The 26,976-nt window shown below is 54.0% G+C and overlaps 1 protein-coding gene across 10 annotated transcripts in view; it reads left to right on the forward strand.

Annotated features, from left to right (window-relative positions):
- The first annotated feature begins 653 nt into the window (after positions 1-653).
- The window catches only part of SNPH (syntaphilin), a 35,446-nt gene continuing 9,123 nt past the window's right edge, over positions 654-26,976 (forward strand). Inside the window, exons 1-5 of one of the 10 annotated variants that reach the window (XM_032351152.1) lie at positions 654-801; positions 1,064-1,169; positions 22,617-22,888; positions 23,621-24,268; positions 24,869-25,075. In XM_032351152.1, coding sequence (XP_032207043.1) covers positions 24,087-24,268; positions 24,869-25,075 — 389 coding nt within the window. In that variant the 5' untranslated portion in view covers positions 654-801; positions 1,064-1,169; positions 22,617-22,888; positions 23,621-24,086. The other 9 variants (XM_032351155.1, XM_032351151.1, XM_032351156.1 and 6 more) reach the window with 9 other exon arrangements.

The raw sequence follows: 26,976 nt of genomic DNA on the forward strand, positions 1-26,976 counted from the left end.
AGTTCAGAGAACTAGTTAACTTACCTAAGGTTGCATGGCTCGAAGTGGAAGGGCTAGGGAGAGAAGCCACTTTTCTGGGCTCTTTGGTCCCATTATCTTCCCTGCATTAGCAGATGGAAGACAGAGGGAAAAGGTGTATAATGAACACTTAATCCAGGTTATGATGATCTCTCTGTGTTTTCAAAGATTAACCATCTCAATACTTCAAAGACAAACATTTTTCATTTTCAGATATTTAAGATTCTTGCCTTCATTTTCCTTAGTAGTCCAAATGCTGTTCACATTTAATAAGTAACCCTGGTACTCAGAAGCGAAAAGTGTTCCTCACGGAATTCAGATGACATTACTATTTAACATAAAACGTCAGTGTGCCAGGAAGTGAGATTGGTATCATCGACCCATGTTTCAGATGAGAAAGCTGAGGCCCAGGGAGGTGAAGGGACTTGCCCGGGATCCCACCACCTGTCCATGGACACTGCGCTTTCCTCAGTGCCCCACTGCCCAGCTCTGAGCACAGGGTGGCGTGTAGGTGCGAGAGGACCCCACCCCATGCGTGCTCGCGCCCCGGCTCCCACGCCCTCTGGAGCAAGATGCCAACTATCTCTTTAAGAAGGAAAGTGAAGACGGGCCGCTTACGCAGCTGCCATCGAGCCGCCCACTGGCTGGTCCCTTCCATCCACCTCACCCTCCCTTTCCCTCCCTCCCGGCAGCCCCAGCCCTGGCGAGCCGCCTCCAGCAGGGACTCCGGAGAGCAGGTCGGCGGCCTGGGCAGGGCAGCCGAAGCCATGGAAGCCTCCGCAGGTGATGACAGGGACCCCGGGGACCTCCGGGCCCACCGCCCAGCTGCGCCCACTGCAGCGGCGAGTGCCGAGAGCGGGTGGGGGGAGGGGAGGCGCGGGCCGCGCCGGGAAGCAGACGGGACCAAGCGCCAGGCAGGCAAGCAACCTGCCCCCAGGCTTCTTGGCTGCTGCGGCCCAGCTGGCAGCTGCGGGGGGCTCGGCCGCCCGGTGTCCCCGCCCGCGTTCACCCGCCCCTGTCTGTGTGTTTTCCCCCGCCGCCGCAGGTTGCTGAACAGGGCCAGACAGCCGCAGCCGCGACTGCAGAGGCGCTGCGCCAAGCGGGGCCGGAGCGGTGCGAGCCGGCGGGCTGCGGAACGCCAGCGGACTCAGGTGAGGAGGCCGAGGCCGCGCCGAGAGGGGACCCTGCGCTGCGCCCGGCCGGCGGGCGGGGGCCGCTGGGGACCGCCCGCTGCGGTAGAATTCCCTCAGAGGGCACCGGCCGAGGAGGGGTTAACCGTGACTCATTCCTACCCTCCCTTCATTCCCCCCCACCCCCAAACCGTGAAAATCACTAATTACTGGATGCTGATTACTGCGGGGAAGATGCCCAAGGTGGGCGATTAGGAGAGGTTTGGGGACCACCCTGTTCCTAAATGTCTTCCTCTTCTGGCGTTTAGCAAAGATTTAAGCCCCTTTCCCTTTTTGAGGTAAAGCAAGGGTACCTAGGGGTGGAAGAAGGATGGAAGAAGGGTGGAACCCCCCCTCCCAACCCAAGGTCAAGTGCCAGTGACTGCTTCTTTACCACATTCCCCCCTGCGAAGGGGCAGGGCTCTGCAGTAGATCTGGAAAACATACCCATGACCCCTACAGAGGGAGGTCTGAGCCCCAGTCTCCAGGAGCTCCTGCAGGATAGGATGCTTTCTCCCTCCGCTCCTCAGCAGAACACCTACTAGCCTGGGAAGCCCCATGTTCCCTTCCTCAACCCTGCAGACTGAGGAGAGGCCTGGTCACAAGGCTGCCTGTTTCCTCTGCCCATCTGGAGGTGTGGGATGGACTGGAGGAACTTCTCGGGGGAAAAGGTGGTCTCTGCAGGCACAGTGGTGTAAAGGAAGTGCCAGAGAGTGGGGTTTGAGTCCCTTAGGCTGCTAGTAGGCCCCCAGTAGCCATCTTAAAATCCTTTAGGCGTGGGTGTCTGTCTGTTCATCTGTTAAATGCAGGAGTTGGATTCAATGGTCTGTATAGTTATGATATGTCATTCAAGTAGCTCTTACATGTCAGGGGGACCCCTCGAAAGCAACCCAGAATTTAAGTCTGGGCTTATGAAATAATTGGGGTTTCCTCAGTTGGCCTTTTTCAACTCTGGACTTCTCTAGTGAAACATGACCTTGTGAGCCTCATGAAACAGGAGGCACTAGGCAGTCCTAGAGTGGCATCCCTACTCCATTGCTGGGGTGACCTTCGTGGGGTTGCTTTCCATCCCCAAGCTTCAATTTCCTCATCTGTAAATCTGGGAAGAGGCAGCCCTCAGAGGGCTGAGTGATGATTAAACGAGAAATGTCAGGAAGCACCTAAAACAGTGCCTGTGCCTGGCACATAGTAGGTGTTCAAGGGTCACAGGTCTTGAGAGACAGACTCGGGGAAGAGAAGAGGGGCGGCTGCTTTTAGCCTCTTCTCCCTGCCCCCCACCCCACAGATCTCTTCCACGGCCCTGCGGATGGCATCCCTGCCAGGGGATAATGAATGCTGGAGTATGTTGGGCTGAGGGCCTAGGAAGCATCCAGGAGATACCAACATTTCCACTGCAAGGGCCGTGACATCATTCTAGCAAATGATGGTCCCAAGGAGGCATATACAGCCCAGCACTGGGTTTGGGAAATCTTGGCATCCGAGGGCAAAGTCCCTAAGGGAAGAGAAACATCAGGATCTTGTGTGCTGGCAGGGGTCAGGGACTGGGGCCTCCTGATCCCATAGGGAGCCCGCTGTTGCTCCCTTGCCCTCCCTGGAATCTCTCACTAGAATCTCCCTGAGACTGGCAGTTGAGTGTTTGGTGTCTGTATTTCCTATTCTTTATCTTCCCTCCTGCTGTCCTTCCAGCCCAGCACTCACCCTTTCTTGCTCCAATGTATTCCACAGATACACTCTGCCTCTTGACAGCATGATAGAGAAGCCTCCCCATAGGCTGGGGCAGGGCATATTGCTGCTGCATCATTTGGGCCAAATGAAGTTGTGTCCCCACCTGCCCTAAATCCCCATTAGATTGTGAGTGCCTCCTGATGGATGCCCTATCTTCTTCCTATCTATGTCTCCAACCTCTAGCCCCTGGCTAGGCACAAAGTAGGTGCTCAGTATATGTTGAGTGAGTTTGAGGAAGTTATGTCCCTAAGCCCACTAGGTTAGGGAGAAACTGCGGGAATAGGTTGAGGGTTGTAGGAAAAGCACTCTTAAGCCCAGGGCACTGTGCAGGTTGCTAGTGGCCATTAATCACTAGTACTAATAGTGTCGTTAGTGTTAATGCCAGTAGCCAGCGGTTGGTTCATCTTCTCCTCGAGGCAGGCTGGAAGGGGCTCAGTGAGTCTGGGAGAGGGGTGACGTTGGCAAACAGATGGTGCCTGCTGGTTTAAGAGAGTGTGAAGGGAAGAGGGTTGGGAAGAACGTGATTCCAGCCCGTCGCTGTGCTTGTGGGTATTGGGAGGGGGGCAGATGAAGAGAAGCAAGTGGGCCAAAGTGCACACGCAGTAGAAAATCCGGAGACCGAGGCCCCAGGTCCCACTCCACCCCTGCCTCAGTGTGTGACCTTGGGCCAGTCAGGACCTCTGGGTCCTGATGACAAGTCCAGATGACAGGACTGGACGACTTGATCCTTAAAGCCCCTTCTGATCTGACGTTTTGTCATGTGCATTTTGTTAAATGAAAATGGGACAAGTATTATTACTCTTAGTATCATCTGTGGACTATCAGGCCATGACTTACCTTGGGTGGTCCTTGTCACACATTATACCTGTTTGGAAGTTGGGGAGCCCGAGGCTGAGAGAGACTTACTCGGCTGTGGCGGTACAGATAGGAAGGACAGCATGTTACATGACACCAGTCTGTCTGACCAGGAAGCGCGTGCTTTTCCAAAGGTTTCACTCCCCAACCCCATGCAGACTTTGTTGTCATCACCGTGAATTGTGTGTGCTCTTGTGCATGTGCCTTGGGGTTTGGAGAAGGGAAAGCAGTGAAGGGATCGTGACCGGAGATCAGGTGCTTCCCCAAAGTGAAGACTTCAGGGAACTTGCTGGGTTGAAGAGCATGTATGTCAGGGTGGGAAACCTTCCTTTCACCATGAGCCCTGCTTTGCTGGTGGGTGGTGGGTGCCCTTTCACTGCTGGGCCTGAACAATAGTCATGAGAGACACACAGTGTAAGTGCTCCCAATGGGTTGTGCTCTGTTTCATTTATTTCTACGACAATCCCGGTATGACTTTGACCCATTTCACCAGAGACAAAGCCAGGGTGGAGAGAGGAAGAGCCCCGCCCAGAGTCACACAGCTGATGAGCTGGGGGCATACCATACTGGGAGTCAGAGTGGTGGTCTCTAGTCTGGTCCCTGGTGTTAACTGAGTAACTTTGTGTAAGCCGGTCTCCCTCTGAAAGCTGGCATTTCCATCCTGCAGATGGACAGAGACCTAACTGCCACCTTGTCCCAGAAAAGGGGTGGGGGTTCCTTGTCTACGCTGGTCAGCATTTGCTTATTATTTCTTAGCCAGACCCTGGGCTAAGTGCTTGGGATACAGGAAAGTAAGAGGTGACCCCTCGAGGGGCGCCTGGGTGGCTCAGTGGGTTAAAACCTCTGCCTTCAGTTCAGGTCATGATCCCAGGGTTCTGGGATCGAGCCCCACATCGGGCTCTCCGCTCAGCAGGGAGCCTGCTTCCCCCTCTTTCTCTCCCTGCCTCTCTGTCTACTTGTGATCTCTATCAAAAAATAAAAATAAAATCTAAAAAAAAAAAAAAAAAGAGGTAACCCCTCGCTTCAAGAAACTGATACCTGAGCAGGAGACAAACATCTAAACATGCAGGTCTGATAAACCATCTAGGAGCCGTGATGCATACTGATTAAGGTGTGTAATGGCAGGTCAGAGAGGGGTGAAGACCTTTCTTATTCCGAGGGCCAGGAGGGCTCAAAAGACATGGTACCATTGTCACATCCTTGTTTTCAGAGTTGAGTTTATGAATCAGCATCATCCTCGTTATCCACCCAGCTTAGGACATTTCCAGACTGTTCTAAAGATTTGTTGGCTTTTGACTCCAGCCACACAAAAAGTGGCCATGGAGTCTGAGGGACCATTCAAGCTCACCCTGGCACAGCTCTAGTGGAATAATCCATTTGTCCCAGGAGTCCGAGAACCTTTCCTGTCTTTAGAGGCTTCTGGAGGCAAGGCTCTCTGAAATTCCTCTTGGCAAGCCTGTCTAGTGCTAGATTGCTAAGCCAGTAGGCTCGGGGACTTCTTCATCTCTCTTCCCAGTGTGCCACCTGTCTGGAGTACCTGACACCTGGAGAGGTGAAGGCATTTACCCAAATTTACGCAGCAAGGCTGGAATCTTAACTCTGGCCTAATTGGGATTGTATTCCTGAGCCATATGGGGTCTTTCTGCATCCAGGTCACCAGGGGCTGGAGGGCCATTTCTTCACTGGATGGGCAGCTCATGCTGAGGGAAGGCTTGATGCCAGTGATACGGAGCTGGAGCAGAGGGTCTACACAGAAGAGGAGGCCCATGTCCCTCAGGCTGCTCTGCCCACCCAAATGGACACATACTCATGCAGGATTTGTTTCATGCTCAGCAATGTCCTCTGAACCAAGGTGCTGAGCCAACCAGAAGGGAGTTTCTGGGAAGCAGCCTAGGGAAGTGGAAAGAGCCAGCACCCAGGCATCAGGAGCCGTAGGTCCTCATCTCCGCTCTACTCTGCCCTCAACTCCCTGGATGACCTGGCCTTGGCTTTTTCACACCCACAAACCAACAGGCAGAGGCGGAGGTGTCTGAGGGTCCTTCAAGTGCTGACTGGCCAGTTCTTTCTTCTGTTCTATAAGCTCTTCAGGGGAACGAGTGTAGGTAGGATACAGGTAACCGTAACTTGAGGAGGAATGAGAGAAATATAACAAGAGGCATGAGCAAAGGCTCTGTGGGTTTGCTGGAGGGAGGGGGCTTGGGGAAGGCTTGCTTCAAAAGCCACCACTTCAAAGGCAGGGTGAGGTGAAGATAGAGATGGTTTAGGACTGGTGGGTTGTTGAGGGTTTTTTGTAGTTGTTGTTTTTTTAGTTTTTTTTTTTTTGAACCAGGAGAAAGAGGAAAAGCGTGCTGTCATTCTGGAACTGGAAGGCTATACAGGAGAGCAGTGCTTCTCAGACTTAGATTTCAAAGATCAGTACATTTGGGAATCTGGCCTAGCTTTGCCAACTTTGTATTTTGCCAGATGGACATTCAAATGACACTTAAACAGATTTCTGTTTACTACCATTGCCGTACAGTGAGAGAAAGAGCATTTTAACACCTCTACCCCCAAAGCAAGAAGACTATATAATATCAGTTAGAAAAAAAAAAAAAAGGTACTCCAAATTAAATGCATTTTGCTTCATTAAAAACTCTGCTGTCCACATTTTGCTCTGTGCATCACAGACGTGTTCTTGTGTTCAGGAGTCACGCTGCTCTCTTTCCTATTCTGTGAAATGGGGACATGAGGCTGTCTACCTCCTAAGGTCATCAGGAGGTCTAGATGCCAGAATAAAACATGGAGAGCAAGGAACCTCAAGTTCCGTTGTCTTGACAGAGGCAGAACGGGGCTCCAGGCTGGTCGGGGACTGTCGCCCCCTGCCAAGCACTTGCTGGCAAGAGCTGGCCTCCTCCATCTCTCTCGCCATGCCAGTGTACTGGTCCTGTGTTCTGAGGATCCTCTGACTTACAAGAACAGGGATGTTGGTGACATCTTTTGTTTCTAAAATGTGGCCAACCAGGCAACATTTGTCTATTAAAATGTGTCTGCGGCCGGCCCTCCATGGGCATCCTCCCGTGTGAATTCTAGATACAAGCCCCTAGGGCTCCATAGTTGCCGAACGAGAGTGAGGGCAGGGAAAGGCGATGAGGTTGGAACCGCAGACCTGGGCCAGGATGCCTGGTGTCCACAAGGCTGAATGACTCTGGTACTTTGTGAGATCTCCTTCTTCTGGGCCCACGGCTTCCAAGGCTCTCCCAGTGCCATTTCCAGCAGCACTGTCAGGATTGTGTCTCCCAGGACTGAGGCCTCCAGACACCTTGTTGCCCCTCTTGAGGCTGGTGCTGGCCAGGCCTCCCTGCCACAGGGGCTCTGGAAGCTGGGTCGGCATCTTCCAAAGAGGGGGTTTGGCTGGCAGCTTGTGAGGCCTGGCACAGAAGCCACACTTGAGAGACAGGCGTGAGGAGCTTGGTGCGGGAGATGGGGGGCAGGTCCCGTTCTTTGGAAGCCACGGTGGCCCTGCTGCCGAGGTCTGCTGCTGTCTGCTTAGATTGTGCTGAGGGCCGGGCCACGAGTGCCCTCTGCATGTACAGCCCAGCCACATGGCCGGCACAGAGAGAAAGCTGGCCTTTGCTGGGGTGCAAAGCCTAGAGCAGAGAAGGACCTCAGATGGGGTGAAGGGAACCTGGCTAGTGTGTCTGAAGCATGCGGCTCAGGGTCGAGGCCAAATTCTGGGGCAGCCGCACCATGGCTGGCAAAAGGAACTTCATCTTCAAAGCTCCAGGGCCCAGCTCGAGCCACACACACATGGGGGGTGGGGCGGGAGTCCTGGAAAAGTTATGAGCAAATGATAAGTAACTGGGTGTCCCTTTTGGCCAGAATCCTGGGTTGAGAGACCCTTAGAGGCCAAATGGCAGTTTTGTACTCAGTGTCTGTATGTGTGCGTGTGGGCGCGCACGTGCGCGTGTGCCTGGCCTCCTGAGAAACACTACTCCTTGCTGGGGTTGCTTCTCCTTCTCTTTCCCCCACCGCTTCCCCTCTTTCTCCTTCTCCCAGTTTTATGGAAATGTAGTCAACAGGCAACAAGCTGCCCATATTTAAAGTGTACGGTTTGGTAAGTTTTGACACAGTGTGGATCGTCACTACAGTTAAGATAACGAACAAACCCATCATCTCCGAAAGTTTCCTCTTGCCCCTTTGTGTAAGTCCTCCCTCTCACACCTCCCCCATACCCAGACAGCCACTGATGTGCTCTCTATTGCTGTCCATGACTGTGCATTTTCTAGAATTTTATATAAAATGGAATCCTACAGTGTGTGCGTTTTTGGTTGTTTTTGGGGGGGTCTGGCTTCTTTCACTTAGCATAATTATTTTGGGATTCATGCGATTTTCAATATATTCCTTTTTATTGCTGAGTAGTATTCCATTGTGTGGATGAAGAAAAAACACAGTTTATCCTTTCCGTTGCTGATGGATGGACAGTTGGGTCTCTTCCCAGTTTTTTTCTATCACAAATGCAGCTGCTGTGTGCGAGTGTGTATGTCTTTGTGTAGATAATACTTTCCCGTCCTCTTCGGCAAAACCTCCCGAGGATCTCCAGAGTGGCCGTACCATTCTATAATCCCATCTTCAGACCCGCCACCTCGCCAGCCCTCAGTGTGGTCCGTCTTCTCCCTGTTAACCATTCCGATAGGTGTGCAGTGGGATCTCTTTATGGCTTTAATTGGCATTTTCCTAATGACACATGCTGTTAAACATCTTCGTGTGCTTATTTGCCATCCATATAGCTTCTTTGAAATTTCAGTTCTAACATTTTGCCCACTTTTAATATTTAATCATTTGGTTGTTTGTCTTCTTCTTACTGAGCCGTGAGACTTCTTTATACATTCTGGATGCAAGTTCTTTGTCAAATATGTGTCTGTTGCCCTAGCAGGCCCAGTGGGAGTTACAGATTCAATGTGCACATGTGGGTGAGAGAGAAAGAGACAGAGACAGAGAGAAAGGTTCTGAGGGAGACTGGCTTCCTGAGGGACTCCTGCTTCTGGATTCATGTCTTCTCTGCCACATGCAGAATACAGAAGGACAGCTCCTAGAGTTCTTAAAGGTCACACATCACAACAGCTTCTGGGTCCCTGAGATCCCATGGGGTGGGGCATCAGAGTCCACACAGACCTCTGATCTCAAGAGGAAGGGGTACCTTGTGCCTTTTGTTCTTTGACCCTAGTCAAGTCAGGGAACTTTCCTGAGCCACCCTCACCTGGTCTGTAAGGTGGGCACAGCTCATGAGTGACAGGCCTGGAGCTCTCTATCTAGCCGTCCAGCTCCAAGGACATGGAATATGTGTGGGCGTGATCTATGGCCACCAAGCAGCCTTTGGGAGACAGAGGAGGGAGAGCTGTGTATCCACTAAGGAAGGTCTGCTGGCTCCGCCCTGGGCCGAGTCTAGGGCTGTGCTGGCTGGAACAGCCCTGGGCAGCCTTTCCTGCTTTGCTCTGGGCTGGGCCATGTCTGCTTGAAGGCCTCATCACCTCTTCTGCCAGGGCCTCCCACCACTAGCCATGAGCATGCCTGCTGCTTACACCAGATGCCTGTGTGTGTGTGTGTGTGTGTGTGTATGTGTGTGTGTGCGCGCTCATGCACAGGCTTAGAAACCCTCAGAAGGTGGAAGACTGTGGTCCACAGGCGAGCCTGTGTGCAAACAGCCTACCTTCTGTGGTGTAAGAAGTGCTCTGCAGGGAGCGTGACCAAGGGGCTCCCCAAGAGCAGGGGGGATCTCCAGCTTCTGTGAAGCTACACGCAGGCATCCCTGCTCGAGATGAGCCTGGAAGATGAGGAGGATGAGGAGAGCTTGGAAGGGCTTTCTGGGCAGAGGGCACTGCATCGGCAAAAGTATGAGTTCACAGGGTGGGCTCAGATGTGATGAGAAGCAGGCTGGCGAGGAAGGCAGTTGCCAACTTAGCACAGCCACTCCATCGGGTAGAAAGTGTTTTCTCTATTTTACAGATGGGGAGACTGAGGTACCAAGAGGTCAAGGGAGCTGTGCCCTGAGGCTCATGAGTCAGTCATTGGCAGAGCTGAGGGTCCCAGCTGCTGACACTGTGTCAGGCTGTGTCCCAGGAGAGGTGGCCCCTCTCTGGGCTGCTTTCCCAGTACACGGTGAGCTCGTGGGGTTCTTAGGACTCCCGGATCATTCTGTTAGGTTGCCTGACTTCTGTCAGCAGGTGTCTGCTAGGCCTTGAATCGGAACCCACCATGTCCCTGGCTCCTAGGGAGATCCGAGCCGCCGGAAGTATGAGGCCCACTCCTCTTTGGGCCTTTGTGGGCTAAGAGACCTATGGTCACGTTCTCGAGCCCAGGCTGGGTGCTGCGGCTCACTGGTACTGCCGAGGCTGCTCTGCAGGCTTTTGTGGGTCAGTTGTGCAGTCGCCACCCCTGACCCACACTAGGGTCCTGTGACCAAGAGGGAGAGTGAACACTGGGCAAGTGGTGAGTGGTGTCTGCCCGCCTCCCCTGCCAAACCTACCCAGACACCTGGGCTCCACCACGTTTCTCCCCGTGCCCTCATTCCCCACTGTCCCTCTCTTCTGTGCCCTCAGGAGCCTTCATCCTCAGTTTCTTGGAAAGTCATCTTTGCTGCTCTCATTCCCTCTCCTCTGCTCCCCTTTAGGGTCTCTTGATGCCCCTCCCCCTCCCTCTCCAGCCCGTCCCCAGCACAGCTGGGACAGCATCAGCTTCTATAAGATGAACCCAACCTTGTCATTCCTCTGCTCAGAACTCCTAGGCTCCAAAGGCCCTCCGCCTGTGCCCAGCCTCCCCCTCCACTCCCTTGTGCCGCTCCCCCTCCACTCCCCTGTGCCGCTGCCCCTGAGCTGTCCTCCTCTGTCTCCTGCTGGCCCCACCCCCGCCCCCCTCACCGGCATCTGGAATGCAGCTCTGCACCCATCCTTCAGAGCCCCGCTCACTGCTCACAGGTCCCTCTCCTGAGTTCTGCAAAGGGACTCGCCCCCTCCCTCCAGTCATAGCCCCTCACTGGCAGGAACTGTGAAGTGGGAGTCCTGGGCCATTAGGGAGCACTCAGCACACAGCAGAGGCTGGGTGAAGGTGGACTGAAGCCACCCGACACAGCTGCCACATGGGGAAGAAGCGCTGTCGTCAGCAGAGAGGAGAGGCTCCGGGGGACTGATTTCAGTCCTGCTTGGAGCCAGGCCGCTCCTGAACTTGTTGCCTCCTGAAGTTTCCCCCTTGCCCCATGTGGGTGAAGATACTTGGCCCAAAGTTGAAGAAACACTGAAAGATCATTGCAGATAATTCCTGTTTGAGCTTGAACTTCTTGCCTTTTAAGAGGCAGAGCTGAGCGCCAGTGGTTTCGTCAAGTAGGAAACACAGCTGATGTGCATGTGCGACGAGGGAGAGAATCATCTGGTCACTCAGGCCTTTCGGAAAGCAGTTTGGCAGCATACTTGGTGAGGCTGTAAACCCACCCCTGGGGATCTATCCTGAGGAAGTAGGTCTGCATAGAGGAAAACAATTATACACAAAGGTCTGTATGGTAGCATTGGGTTTTTTTTGGCTAGTGACAAAGTCTAAACAGTCAACAAGGGAGGACGTTAACTTAGCCACGATGGGCCCATGAAGTGGAAAACTGTGCAGCCCATAAAATACCTTATATAGGGTCGCCTGGCTGGCTCAGTCGGTGGAATGTGTGGCTCTTGATCTCAAGGTTGTAAGTTCGAGCCCCACGTTGGGTATGGAGGTTAATTTAAAAAAAAAATCTTTAGGAAAAATATTTTTTATAAAGAACATGCCATGACATAGGCAATTCTTAAACCACGTTAAATTTTTAAAAGCTATAAAGGTGCATATATACCATGCTTATAACGACGTAAAAATAATTTCCCACCTCCCCTCAAAACCATGTTTTTCTGTGCTTAGAAAAAAACTGGAGGAAATGGCAATGAAATTAAACAGGAGTTTATCTTTGAGTAGCAAAACTGGAAGGTTTTTTTTTTTTTAAATTGTGCTACTTTTATAACTATAATAAATACCTTCACAAATATAACTATATTTAACCTTTTAAAATTATCCAGCGGAAGCTAAGGGAGTCCCTTTCAATTCCATGAACTTCTTGGAATGAATCATTCACTTGTCTCCAGGTCCTTGGTTTATAAAATAAGAGAAAGAAACTAGTGTTCACTGGGCCGTTACCTAATTAAATTCTGCCAACGGATATCCCATTTTTCAGATGAGGAAGGTAAAGCTCACAGTGGATTCTCTGCTAAGAACGAGGTTTTGCCCCAGGACTAAGCCCCTGCTGGGTATGCCAGCACCCCCTACCCTCCCTTATGATTCTGAAGATCTTTGCCTTCGAGGTGGGGGTGGGGGAGGTGGGGAATGGGACAGGACAGGTGAGAGGGACACCTGAGAGCACTGTGTCAACAAAGCCTGTGCAGGAGTTTATTTTACAGGGTGGGGAAGGTCAGCTGGCCAGCAGGTGGGGAGAAGCGCCTTCTCCTGACAGCAGGCAGAGCAGGTGTTCTCTGCTTTAGCTCTCTGGCCCCAGCAGCCTCTAGCTGAACGAAATCTCCCCCTCAGTCCACGTCCTCATTCTTCGGGTTCCCAGCCTCCTTGTGCCTCTCAGCGCCCGGGATGCAAAGCTTCAGGCCTAGGGTTCGAGTCCTGGCTCCACCACTGATTGACCTGGGGCCTTGGACACACCACCCACCCCCCACTTACCTGTAAAGAGAGATTGGACTAGACCAGAGGTTCCAAAGTCCAATGCCAGGCAGATAGCACAAGCAAAACAGCCCAGGTGTGAGAGCAAGAGCACGGATAAGAACACTAGCCAAAAGGAACGGCCTCCCAGCCTCAGTGGGTCAGAGCCATGCAGGAATGCAGACAAGAGAGACAAGCCAGAAATCTGGATTTTTAAAAAATACAAAATGTCTCAATCTATTAATGTCAACTCAGATGAAAACGCATACATATGCAGGCCGAGGGAAAGCGGTCCACAGGCATGATGATATGGCCTGTGGGCTACCCGTCTCCGACATCTTCTGGCTTTGGCTGTCTGGTTCCTGGACTCCTAGTCTACCAACGGAGAGGAGGCTAGGCAGAAGGAGGCCCACCCCTGTCAGAGGAGGAAGGCCAGTCTGCTAGGAAGAGGTGGACCTAAGGGGCTCTCCTGGGCCCTAGGCTGATACATGGGCTTTAAAAGGCTCGGCCCTGCTGCCTGCCAGAAACTGCCCCTGCTGTGGCTTGTGGGCTGGGTACAGAACTTGGCAGTTGTCCTACACAGCCTGGCTTCATCATCGTGACCATGATGAACCTCACATGCCCACAAGGAAGTTGGCCCTGTACGTGACCATCATGCCCTTGGAGGGGACCTGGCAGGGGCTAACGGGAATGTTGGGTACCTGGAGCTGAGCACACTCGGAGTGGGAGTACGTGTGCACACTGCTACCAGGATTAGGAGTTGTTGGCACAACTAATTGGGCTTTCTGGTGCGGAGATGTAATTTGGAGGGGGAGCTGCACTGGTCCTGGGCACCCCCCTCCCAGCACTGCCACCTCATACCTATCAGTGGGTCCCCTGAGTCTGAGCTTCCTTGGTGGTAAAATGGAGAGGACACTCCCTAAGCCGTAGGGGGATGTAAGTGTGAATTGCGAGCATAAATGTGGAGCCCCCAGGACTCCCCGGAGGGCCTGGCTGGGTGCTGAGTGACGGCTTTCATCCTTTCCCCTCAGGTGTGGTTATTAAGGGTTTTGCCCTCCAGTCCCTGCTACACCCTGATGATTCAGGTAACTTTCGGCTCATGGTCAAGCAGGAAAGACAAGCCCTCTTTGTACACCATGTGTACAAAGAACTATAATAATATAATATAATATAATATAATATAATATAATATAATAATATTAACCCAGGGCCATGGAGCTTCCCTCCCACCCCATTTTGATTTGCTAAGAAGCCTGCACATACTTGGATGATGACATCAACCTGCTTATTCAGCAAATATTTATTGAGGGCCTCCGATGTGCCAGGCACTGATCTAGGTGCTGAGAATTATATAAAGAACAAAATGCATAGACTTCCTTACCTTCCTGGAGCTTATATTCTGGGAATAAAGTAACATAGAACTATCTGTTGCTAAGAACTATGGAAAAAATGCATGAGCAGAAAGAAGGAGTGCTGGGGAGGAAGGATTGTATTTTATTCGAACAAAGTGGTCGAGGCAGGTTCACTGAGAAGGTGGCCTTGGAGTAAAGACCCACAGGGGGAGAGAGAATACACAGGCAGAGATTGGGGAGAAACTTCCAGGCAGAGAGAACAGCCTGTGCAAAGGCCCTGAGAAGGAGTGTGGCTGGGGCAGCGGGCGTGAGGGGAGCAGGAGGTGAAGGTCAGAGGGAGGAGGGAGAAGACTGCAGGGCTCAGCATGAGCCAGAGTGAGGACTTCGGCTTCCATTCCAACATGGGCCACTGGGAAAGGTTTTGGGCAGGGAAGCAGCAGGACCAGAGTCATACTACAAAAGGCCCTCTGGTACTGATGGGTGCATTCCCCAGAGGGAGCTGCTGGCTTGGGCCAGAGAGGGAGCAGGGAGGCCTCACATCCAGAGCAGGAGCTCATATTTTGGACATGTTCATTATTAAGACCGTCCATTAGATCAAAGCGGCGATGTCCTGAAATTCTGCAGTTTGGTAGACAAGGATTGGTTTGTGACTTTTTTTTTTCTTTATGCACTGGACTAAGTGTCTACAAATGATTCTGTGGTCAGGGACCCCTGAGATACTAGCTATTATAATATTTCAGATTAGATTCTGGACTGGGGTGAAGATGTAATGTGTCTGAATAACACCAGAATTAAGACTAGATCCAGGCTGGTAAATAATGACTCCTGTTTGTGGAATGCTGTGTACGCTGGGCTCCTGCTAGCCATGTCGTGGCCCTCTCGCTGACCATGCGCAACAACTGGAAGTAGCCCCATTTTACTAAAGAAACTGAGGCTCAGAGAAGTCAAGTCCTACTGTCCCAGAGATGGTGATGGAGTTTGGAATTCAAATCCAGCTATATTGGAGGCCAAAGTCATGGTTCCTGCCTTTTAGACTAAGCCTCTTAACCTTTAACCATTCAAAGGACTTTCAAAGTCAAACAGATGGTCACAGAATCTCCCTTTTAAGGCATTTTTTTTTTTTAAGATTTTATTTCTTTGACAGAGAGAAACACAGCAAGAGAGGGAACACAAGCAGGGGAAGTGGGAGAAGGAGAAGCAGGCTTCCTGCCGAGCAGGGAGCCCGATGCAGGGCTCGAACTGAGGACCCTGGGATCATGACCTGAGCCAAAGGCAGAAGCTTTACCCACTGAGCCACCCAGGTACCCCCTTCTAAGGCATTTTTAACTGCTTGTTTTCAGTAAATGAAGGGGTGGCGCAGCTCCTCCAGAGAGGGAAGACTCATTGAGAGAAGTGTTTATAATTACCCACCCTCCGTTAGCAAGTGTGAGCCATACCCGGCCCCTCCCAAAGGCCCCCCACCTGAGCGACCATGAAAGAATTGGGCCTGACATGAGCAATGCCCACTGGAAATCAGTCAGACAGGGATCATCTGCTGAGGATGGCAGGGAAGCCAGCCGCTGGGAAGGAAAGGGGGCCTGGGAGGAGAGAGGAAGCATGCTAACATGGCGGGGTGTGGCTCCTGGGCTCAAACAGGACCGGTTCGGCCAGACTAGCGTCCCCCTCCTTGGGCCAATAGGACTAGTGTCCCCCTGCGCAGCCCCCAGGAGCTTCACGGAGATGGATGAGACTTGGCTCCCAGCAGGAGCGGCACGCCCAGGATGGCTGGTGGGGTGGGAATCAGCTGGCCCACCTTGGTCTCGTGTCCCCTCTCCCACAGGTCACACTGTGGCCTTTGACAAATCTGTGGTTTTCTGCTTAGGAAAGAGTGGCAGTTGGACTGAATTGTGAAGCAATGCTGGGGAGAGTGAGAGAGGGAGGGAGGGAGAGCCAGAGACAGCTGGGGTTGATGTGGTTCCCAGGAAGATGGACACCGTGTGATCTCAGAGCGGGAGGGGCTCTCCATGGAAAGGGGCTGTGATCCCAAGCAGAGGGGATGACAGGCCCACATCCCTTCGGTCCTTGTGTCCCGTATGTGTTTATGTGTCCTTCAGCCTCCCATCAGTGGAGCACCGGCACACACAGGGTGCCCCGTGTAGGCTCTGAGGGCTTGTCCCTCCTTGAACTTGCAGGTTTCCCAACGGGCAGTCCTTCCCCACTGCAAATCCCATGCAGAGGTGTCTCTTGTAGTATTCATTTCAAGATCTTTATGTCTCCTGAAGAACCGGTCTGCTTCTTGCTCTTCTTTAACCGTGAGAACGAGAAGACTGGGCATAATTTCTTGTTTTGCATTGGTGGCCAGGAAGCTCAGAGCTGCTTCTGAACCTCATCCACAGTGCGTTGTCATCAGGCTGTGTCACTCCCTTCTGCCCTCCCCGGTTTTGATGTTTGTTTTACCATGTGCTATTGTGAGTTGCCCTGAACTGAGTGGGACGTACGTGGTCTTACCTCTTACCCTTCCATGACTTCTTTACCCAGAAAGCTACCCTTCGTTCTTATTTTCTAGAACTTCTGCCTGGATTCAAATGAGGGCAAGGGCTGGGGGTTCTCTCGCTGCACAATGATAGGTCGTGACAAAGTCTACCCCGGATCCCTCCCATTCTGGACTTCTGAGAGCAAGTTCACCCTGTTGGTACTTGGGAGTAAATGTGGGAGTGGGGAGGGGGCCAGGCGAAGACCTGGGCCAGCAGGACAGTCCCTAGACATGGAGGCTTCGCCATCTTCCCCTTCCTCTGGCGCTTTAGAGCTGGAGTTTCGGGAGGTGGGGTTGGGGAGAGGAGCCAAGCTCAGGCTTGACAGCTCTATCAGCCAGGAAGCCCAGGAGAGCATATGCTACAGCCAAGGTCGCTGAGGGCCTCCATCTGCCAGAGTCACTTGCCAAGTGGCCACCAAGTTAGGCCAGCACCAGAGCCCCTTGGCTCCCCTACCTCCCCCCCGTGCGTGTCTGCAGACAGGCAGCCCTTGAGCAGCTGGGGGGTCGGGGACAGAAACTGGTGTGCCCCTGCTGCCCCCTGCCCACATGGGAGCCCACCCCAGGGTGGCTGGCCTGGGAGAGGGCGCCAGGAATTCCAGAGTCACTCCCGAGGTGGTGGTAGAACAAAGACTGTCTGAAGAAGGGAAAAGAGAGATCTCCCTTTGGGAGGCTGTGGTAGGAAAAGCCAGAAAAGCTCCATCCTCCCATGGCCTAGGATGTCCCCAGCCCTCCATCTGTCTGTCCATCCACTCCCTGGGCTGGGTCCTAGACAGAAGGGTGGGGTCAGAAGGGTGACTCCCACCAAATGCACTATGGCTGAGATTCAAGGTCACCAAGAGGGACCAGACAAGGTGGCCGGAAGTAGCTGAGGGCCCCTCAGTGGAGGAGGGCTCACTCAGCAGCCCGGCATAGGGGCAGGATGTCAGGGCTGCTGGGAGGGGAGAAAGGTGGTCTTCACGTGAGGGCTTCTCCTTTACCCACAGTCAGGGTTCTGGGGGGTGCGGGGAGAGACACTGGTTACGGGGAGAGGCACATGAGAAATTTCTTTTTTAATGCTGTTCCTTCCTCTGCTTACCTCCTGTTCTGGTGGTGTCCAAGCTTACAGAAGCACCTCGCACTCCCTCTCCTCCACAGTGTCTCAGAGTCTTCTGGGAAAGCAGATTTCTCCTCTCTTGTGCAGCGTAATTATATGTGTCCCAGTTGCATTGTATTATGAGACCTTCTGATGCGGTAGAAATGCAGGCGCCGACGGCCTATAAATCCAACGTGTGACCTTGGGCAGTCTTGCTACCTCTTCGGCTTCGGGTTTCCCACACGTCAGACAGACCGGTGTCCACTCGGCCTCCCTGCATGGGGGACAAGCAAGAATCAGATGGGCTGGTGGCGGCACAGAACTTCCAAAGGGCCAGACTCTGTCTCCTGTCTCCTCCGGGCTGACCCAGAGTCAGGAGCTCCAGGAAAGGGCCCAGGGCCAGCCGACTGATGTCAGGCAAAGGGCCGTGGGCTGCTTCTAGTTCCCACCCCATGGCACCTGGCTGAGCCACTGTATGCAAGTTCCCCTTTTTTTGGACCAGGCCTGTCTGTTCATTTAACATATATACACACATAATGTAGGTTTAAAAAATGTGTTTTTTTATTGTGATAAAAATTCATACACCATAAAATCCACCCTTTTAAAATGTACTGTTCAGACAATGAAATATTACTCAGACATCAAAAAAGAGAAATCTTGCCATTTGCAACGACCTGGATAGAACTAGAGGATATTATGCAAAGTGAAATAAGTCAATCAGAGAAAGACGATGATCGATGATCGTTTGATCTCACTCACATGTGGAATCGAAGAAACCAAACAGAGGATCATAGGGGAAGGGAGGGAAAAGTAAAATAACATGATAGCAGAGAGGGAGACAAACCATAAGAGACTCTTAACTCTAGGGAGCAAACTGGGGGTTGCTGGAGGGGAGATCGGTAGGGGGATGGGGTAACTGGGTGACAGGCATTAAGGCGGGCAGGTGACATAATGAGCACAAGGTATTATAAGCAACTGATGAATCACTAGATTCTCTGAAACTAATACACTATATGTTAATTAATTGAATATAAATTAATTTGAAAAGGAACACCTCTAAAAAATGTATAATTCAGGGGGGTTTTATATATTCACAGAGTTGTGATCTGTCACTACGACCTAGTTCCAGGACATTTTCATCTTCCCCAAAAGAGCCTCCCGCTATCCATCAGGCCCTCTTTCTCCTTCTCCCAGCCCTTGGCAACCACTGATTCACTTCGGGTCTCCGCAGATTTGCTTGCTAGGGACATTTCATATCCATGGTTTCAGACAATGTGTGGCCTGTTGTGTCCGGCTTGTGGTTCATTTGGCATATTTCACAGCTCACCCATGTTGTGGCAGGTGTCCGTCCTGCCATTCGCCGTATGTACCATGTTCAGTTCATCCAGTCACTGGACACTGGCGGACTCCTGGGTTGGTTTCCTCCTTTCGGTCACTGTGAATAGTGCTGCTATTCCTAAACCAGTTGGTGTGTGAGTTCCTGTTTTCTGTTCTTCGGGGCATCTACCTATCAGGGAAATTGTTAGGTTCTGTGGTAACTCTACAGTTAATGTTTTGGGGAAATGCCCCCCCCCACCAATTTTCCCATGGCTGCCCTGCATTCCCATCAGCAGGGCACAAGAGCTCTAGCTTCTCCCCTCCTGCCCCCATGCTGGTTATAGTCCTTCTTTTTGGTGATAGCATCCATTCTTCTAGACGTGAACTGGCTCCCTGTGGAAAATACACAGTACGTAGATTTTAAACTGTGAAATATTGTTAGCTAGAGCAGCAGTCTGACTGCAGACCTTGCACGTGTAGAGCAGATGCTGGGAGTGGGGGAATTGCTACAGGTAAAGCAGGGAAGGAGGCCTGAGCCCACCCCACACACCCCAGAGGCAAATTCTCCCGATGGTTTGCAAACCACGGGGTTTGATATATGCCAAGGTCTGTAATCCAAGTCTAATTCCTGAAGGCCACTGTGGAGTGGCCATCGCAGCCCTCAGCGCCGTCCCTCTGGCCTTGCGTAGTGGCCAGGTCGTGGGTCTGTCTGTCCAGCTGCCATGCTGGGGTGGCCACAGTGAGAAGGAACCCAGAGGCTCCCATCTCCAGGTCCAGTGCCAAGAGCAGCTGGCGCAGGGCACAGGCAGTGAGCTGGGGAAATGCCACCGCTGCCCACTTCCCAAGTTCAGGGAGAAAGGTCCTCAGTTTCTCTGAGGGTGTGGACAACCGCAGGGGCTGGTGAGGTCCTCGGCCGTGGAGAGCCCTGGTATACACTAATCCTCCGAGGCAGACACAGAGCATGGCTGCTGGCACAGACCCGGGCCAGACTTCCACCTCCTGCTTCTCCTGGCTTTGGCATTCGAGGAGCACCAGGCACTCTGCTGTTTGACGGGAGGAATGTTCCGCCTTATCGTGTTGTCTTGGCAGAGAGAGGACCCCTCCCAAGTTCTGTTCTGTCGATTGCAAGGCTCTGCTCTCCGCAGCTGTCAGAGGCTTGAGTCATGAGACACAGGCTGTTCTGTTCCCTTGGATTTCAGGATAGCTTTCTTCTTCTATTGATGGCCGAGTCTTTGCAAAAAAAAAAAAAAAAAAAAAAAAAAAAAATCATTTCTAGTAGGGGACTTTCAATTAGCTAGAACACGAGATTAAATGCAAGTGCCTGGTTTCTCGCCCATGACACTGAGTAAAAGGCCAATGTCTCTTTGAAGAGTGCAGCTTTCTCAGGTTGCAGGGGTGGAAGCTGAAACCCAGGAGCCCTAGTAATGGAAAGAGAAAAAAGCATTCATTGAAAGTCCATCATTTCCTTAACAGCCCAGAATCAGAGAAGGCTGGACCCAGAAGTGTCCTAGAGACCATCTAATCCAACTCTTGGCCTCCCAGATGTGCCTGCTTAAACCACTGTGTTACTAAGAGTTGTGTGTTGATTGTGTTTGTTTTTATGAACTCCCCAGAGGGTGCTGTTCCCTGAGATTCCCCCCAGGGCATGCATGCTGAGTGGTCGTGACCGTGAATGAGGGCAGAAGTCCAGGGGCGAGGACAGCGAGGCACAGCCTTGCAGAAGGCACGTGATGTGTGCATGAGGACAGGGCAGGGAGCAGGCTGCAGGCTGGACTGACAGCCCGGGCAGAGCTGCAGGAGAGACTGACGGACACTTCCCAGAGGGCCGCTGAGAACACAGCGCAGGGGTATAGAGAAGCGGGCCTTAAATGCCAGAATCAAGAGTAGTGCCCAATTTTTACCTAATTGGGGCCCCTGATGCACTTTGAGGTTCCATGGCCTCATCTCTGTTGCTTCTGCTGCCTCCCTGACCATGGCTCTTCTCACTTCTCACCTGGGAGGGCTCGATAACCCACCTGGTCTCCCTGCCTAGCCACATTCCATAAAGGCCCCCCCACCTCAGGGACCTTCTAAACTTCAAGTCCGATCGCGTCCCTCCCCCTTCCAAGGCCCTTCCTTGGCTTCCTGTTGCCCACGATCCTGGCTTAGGTGGCTCTGTGTGGCGTGGCACTGCCTCATCCTGCAGCCCCACCCTCACTGTGCCTCTGACCTCACCAGGCGCCCTGGTTTCCTCGGCTGCCATGCCATTGAACAACTCACTGCCTCTGCCCAGCCTTCTCCTTCCCTTCCATTTGCTTTCTCTGACTGACAAACTCATATTCATCCCTCAAGACCCAGTGTAAATTTCTTTTTGGAGACGCTTTCTCTGACCCTTCAGAGGCCACGTAATGCCCTGACTGTGTTTCTGTTTTGAAGCTGGCATTGTGATGCAACGATCAACTTCCAAGATGCGGGCGAGTCCCACTTATGAGTGTGTACGGTGCTGGGCCAAGCCCCAGCTACAGTAGGCCACGAGGTGCCTTCTGTCACAGATGAGGAAGCTGAGATGCAGAGAAGGGGTATGACTTGCCCAAGGCAGGCACCTAGGGGACGGAGCTGGGATTTGAGCCCAGATCTGTTTGGCTCTATTTCTGCATCCTTTTGTCTCCTGTTCCCTGGATCCCACTGTGTCCCTTGGACCCCCAGTGTAGGCCTTTGGGGACCTGCCGGGTGGGTGTTGTCATGGTGCAGGCAGGATGGGGAAGTGGAGGAGGTTGGAGGGAAGGCCTGCCTTTACTCTGGTGTTGAAAGGATGAAAGAGACTCTCAACCCAGCCCCCGCAGTGAGGGGTTCCCTCGCACCTTCCCTTCTGAGCAGCCGGCTCTGGCTGCCTGGGCGCAGGGCTGGGGGACTCTGGGAGCAGGCAGGCGGCACAGGCGACACATGCACCATGGCAACCTGCCTCCTCTCTGGGGCCCGGAAGGGGAGGAGGGAGGACTGGAGAAAGCACACCAACTTCTGAGTAGGATCCTGGAGAGGCGGCTCCCTTTGGGCCTGGGTGGCTTCTGCCCTCCCACAAGGGAGCCCGCCTACAAGGTCCCATCTCAGCAGGGGAAATGCCACTTCCGCCTCTGTCCCAGAGGAATGGCCGGCTCTGGGCTCCCCAGAGACCACTGGGTCCATCCAGGTACAAACGCTGTCCCCTTCCCAGCACCCCTGGCCAGGGAGGAAAGAAGAGGGAGCGCAAGAGGAGGGAGGTGAGGTAGGATCAGGGACAACTGAGACAAAGCCCTCATTGTACTGAGGCCAACTCAGCTCCAAGGCAAACCAGGCATGTGGCCTGCCTCCCTGGACAGAGGCCTGGGCCTCCACCTGGAGTTTCTGAGCTCCGTAGCAACCCTGGCCCAAGCTGGCTTGGAAGAGTGAGGCCTGTCCTCCGACCCGAGTCTTGCCTTTGCCAGGAAGTCCTCCTGAAGGCACTGCCCCCTCAGTGCATCATCCCAAAATCAAGAAGGGAAGGGGTGAGGCTCCAGGGAAACCAGGCTACCCGGGATTAGAAGCCAGGGTCTGTCTGGCCATGCAGCTGGGCCATGTCGGGCCCAAATCTGATAACACATCACCCCTCTGGCCCCGTAGGCTGTGCCTTGATGGTCTTCCTGACAAGTGCAGGGAGCACTAAGGTCCCATGGTTCCTCCTCCGGGGGCTGGCCCGACGGTGCCAGGAGGCCTTGTCCACGTGACCAGGGCACGATGGGTGGGACACCTCCCTGAGCTGAGACGAGCAGCTCAGGTCACAGGCCTGCGCCGGGCACCCGACACCTCTGGGTAGACAATGCTGCCTGTGTCTGGGCCCTCCAGGGGAACAGGCTCCGTTCTGTGTCACAGCCAGGAAACAGGCCACCTGAGCGGTGTCTTTGTCCCCTTAGGAGGCAGCCCCGCCACGGGACAGGCCGAATGGACTCCCCAGAGGCCCTGACGTGAGAAGGGGTGATGCCCGGCCAGGGGACTCCGGAGTCTGACTCCGGCTCAGTCTGAGCCTTGGCAGCTGGTGCCGGCCTGCCCCCTGTTGGCTCTGCCCCATGCTGGGAGTGTGAGCGGGGGTGCGTCCCTCCCTCTTGGAGGCTCAGCTTCCTCATCTGTACGGGGACTAATCACAGCGCTTCCTCATAGGGTTTTTGGGAGGAGCCCATGGCGCACTGTACGTAATGAGCTTGGCCCGGGGTCTGCGCGCAGTGGGGCTCGGTGAACGCTTCTCTCCAGCATGGGGGAAGGTCGGGGCACGGTGTCCTTGGCCATGTATCCAGTAACCCAGGCTCCTGTCCTTAGTCCCTGCTCTGAGCATGGAAGGAGGGAACAGGGCTGTCTGGAGCCAGCACAGGACTCGGGGTGGCCCAGAGTCCAGGTCCCTCCATCTTGGGATCCCGGAGCTCTGCGATGACACCCAGTGTAGGACTCCTTCCTACAATAGCCAGCGCCCAAGAGGGGCCTTCCCGCTTCCTTAAACCCCTGTAGGGCTGCCCTTGGGGCCTAAGCCTTTACCCACTTGTCAAGAGAGCCAAGGATGGGTCTCTGCAGGCCTGGTTGCTTCCTACTTGTTCCTGCCCACCAAGAACCAGCCCCCTGCCCCCAAGAGGGCTTCTGTAACCATTTGCCCTCTTCCTCATCTGCTTCGAGCTTGTGCTCTATCCTGACGCATGCCAGTGAGCATGCATGTTTGCATGGAGGGGTACAGCATGCCCATGTGCCCCACACATGTGGGGGGGTGGGCAATTGCACGTCCCACTGCATGGGCAGGCCCCAAGCATGCTCCCGGAGATGTGTGCAGCCTGTCTCGGAATGGCAGGGATGTGGTACCTTTTCACATTCGTGTGTGTCCATATGTCTTTCTACACGTGTGCCGGTCTGTTGGTCTGTCTTGTCTCCCCTATAGACAGGAAGCCCTAAGCCACACGCCAGCGGGCACTCTGGGAAGGTGACGTCGAGACTAGCCCAGCCTAACTTGGGGTTCCTGGTCCTGCTCCAGGAGTGCTCCGGCCTGCAACCCCCGCCGAGGAGGGAGGATTGTCCAGCACGGGGTGGGGTCCGAGTCAGGGATCGGGTGGCCTGGCTGGTAGCATTGAGGACGCACTGCTGCGCTGGTGGTCAGGTGGCCCTGCCCCGATGCCCGTGTGACCTTGGGCAAGGCCTTCAAGCTTGCTGTCCACGCTCAGTCATCTGGAGAACTCAGGGTTGGATCTATGATTTCTGGCTGCTCCCGAGGCCCTGACGACCGAGACTTTCAGTCAGGGCGCAGGAGTGTGGTAACATCGCTGGTGAAGGCCGCCGTGGCTAGCGCCTAGCCCACCAGGCCCTCACTCAGTCCTGGGGTGTCCTGCTAAAGGGTAAGAGGAGGAGCCATGCCAGGCAGCGGCCCCAGCGAGAGGATGACGTGGCCTGGTCCGGCCCTCCCCGCGGCACCCCCAACGCGCCCTCTCTCCTCAGCCCCGGGGACACCGCCTCCCCCGCCCCTCACCCGGACCCGCAGCCTCATGGCCATGTCCCTGCCGGGCAGTAGACGGGCCTCTGCTGGATCCCGCAGGTGAGTGTCCCCTTGGCTTTGGAGGGTGGGAGGAGGGAGGGTCTCTGCCCACCCCCCACTGCCACCAGCTTATAGTGTGTCGCTGAGCAAGTCATCTCCCCAGTTTTCCCAGCCTTAGAGCAGGCTTGCTAACACTCACCTCCCCCAGGAGCTGTTGAAGGGCTCAAGTGACACAATGGGTATAAAGTTCTCTGACGTGTGCAACCCCTGGGTCCCTCCACCTCAGTATTGCTGTTGAGCTTCCCAGTGACCAGAGGGGCCTCGTGCTGTCCTCCACCCTGTCCCGCTTGGCCTTCCCTTTGGCCTGTGTGTGCCCCTTGTCCAGTCCCTACCCCTGCATGGCCCCTCTGCCCGACCCGTGTCAGCCCCTGCAGGGCTCTCCCTGGGGCTCAGGGAACCCTGGAAGTTGAGAACCCCTAGCGAGGGCAAATGGGACCCCACCTTTGGCCCTGCCCAGCCTCCATTCCTGTCCTGGGGAGCCAGGAGGAGCGGCCTCCACCTGGTTTTCCATCTTGATTTGCGCTGTCTGTTCTGTCACCCATGTCTGTGCATCCCCCTCTCTCCTGTGCTTCTCTCCCTCCCCGGCCCGTGACCCCGCAGCGGGGGCCCTTTGGGCCGCAGCGGCCTGGCGGTGTTTGCCCAGTGCCCGCAGCTGCCCACCAGCCAGAACGAGCACCTGCCTCTTCTTCCTGCCTCCAGGCGCACCTCTCCCCCCGTGAGCGTGCGGGACGCCTACGGCACCTCCTCTCTCAGCAGCAGCAGCAACTCAGGCTCCTACAAGGGCAGCGACAGCAGCCCCACGCCCAGGTAAGCCCCCTCGCCCCCATGCCTGGCCGGCTGTGCCCCTGTGGCTGGGCAGGCACTGGCTGACTCCAGCGTTCACAGGCCTCCAGCAGCTCTTTTCCCCAGAGTCTCAGTTTCTGCCCGAGAAAAAGAAGGGGAACTACCGTCTGTATGGTTTGGGACTCCCTGTCCTGAAGACTGGGGCTTACATGAGCCAGGGGTGATGCTCCCAGAACCAGGGCCCAGCAGCAGGCAGTTCCCTAAAGTGTCGGGGACCCCATCCCATCTTCCTGCTTCACCATCCTTGGGGTACAGCTTTTGTCCTCACCCTGACCAGAGGCTCCTACACCCCTAGGCATCAGGTCAGCATCGGGGCCAGGAAGGAAGAAGGTAGAAAGTTCATGTTTTCTGAAAGTTCATGTTTTGGATAGTATCCACACCTTGTCGGCTGGCACTGGGGGATGGCACTGGCTGTGGCTGCCAGCCAGGTGGCATGGGGGCCACCAGCATTGTCCCTGGCACCCCACCTCTGTGCATAGAATTGGGGTGCTCCTGGGGGAAAGGCAAGAATGGAGAGGGGCAGGCCACTCGGGTGGGAGCCACCTGCATGGCAGCAGGGATGCAGCTGGCTTGGGAGGCTGAGTGTAGTAGGATGTGGCATAGGCTATGTTGTGCACTCAGGAATGGCAGAATGGGGGCGCCTGGGTGGCTCAGTGGGTTAAGCCGCTGCCTTTGGCTCGGGTCATGATCTCAGGGTCCTGGGATTGGGTCCCGAATCGTGCTCTCTGCTCAGCAGGGAGCCTGCTTCCCTCTCTCTCTCTCTCTGCCTGCCTCTCTGTCTACTTGTGATCTCTGTCTGTCAAATAAACAAAATCTTTAAAAAAAAAAAAAAAAAAAAAGGAATGGCAGAATGGAACCAGAAAAGCAGGCTGGGGAGGCAGGTAAAGTAATGCTAAGCGTTCCATCCTGATCCCCCAGCGGAGCCCAGAGCTCAGGGAGCGCGGACTGGGCGTTCACATTTCCTGTCCCTGAACATGCATTCCCTTACCTCTCAAGTGGGGCTAACATCCCGCAGTCTTCGTTGCATCGATGTCTGCAGGTGGCCCATAAAGGGGAGCAGCCACCATGAGGATTTGGGTCCCACGTGGTGGGAATTGAGACTCAGATTGCGCCGAGGCAGCCATTCTCAGAGTTTTCCACCTTGATGCATGTAATGGGTGATGCACACGTGCAGGACCCATGCCCCAGCTTCCTGACCCCACCCCAAGCACAAGGAGCGTGAACGCAATGATGTGCTCACGTTTTGGATAGTATCCAGTTGGCAACTTGAACACTTTCTCATTAGCAGCAGATTTTTGCAGTGCCCGTCGTAACTGCAGTGCACGGGGATGATCCCAGCCCTGAGGCTGTGCACCGCCCCATGGGAGGGTCTTCTTGCCCATGTGGACAGTGGCGGCTATGGGCGAGCAGGGGGACCTTGGCTGTGGCCTCAGTGCACACAGGCGCCCTGAGGTGGGAACAGCGGACACCCATGGGTTACAGTATCCTCTTCTTCTCCGTTATTTATTTATTTATTTATTTATTTATTAAAGTTCAATTTCTCTTTCCAATATGATAAGATTTTATTTATTTATTTGACAGAGAGCACAAGTAGACAGAGACAGGCAGAGAGACAGAGGAGGAAGCAGGCTCCCTGCTGAGCAGAGAGCCCGATGTGGGGCTCGATCCCAGGACCCTGGGATCATGCCCTGAGCCAAAGGCAGAGGCTTTAACCCACTGAGCCATCCAGTCACCCCCTTCTTGGTTATTTATATATATTTTCTGCAAAGATAGAGCTAATGACTAAAAATGTATGAGCGTGAAATACTATATTAGAAAAAAACACTTGGCAAATGGGAAGAGTGAAAAGTGCTTCTTCTCCAATT

This window comes from Mustela erminea, chromosome 7 (genome assembly GCF_009829155.1).
Source record: "Mustela erminea isolate mMusErm1 chromosome 7, mMusErm1.Pri, whole genome shotgun sequence".
Classification (NCBI taxonomy): Eukaryota; Metazoa; Chordata; class Mammalia; order Carnivora; family Mustelidae; genus Mustela; species Mustela erminea.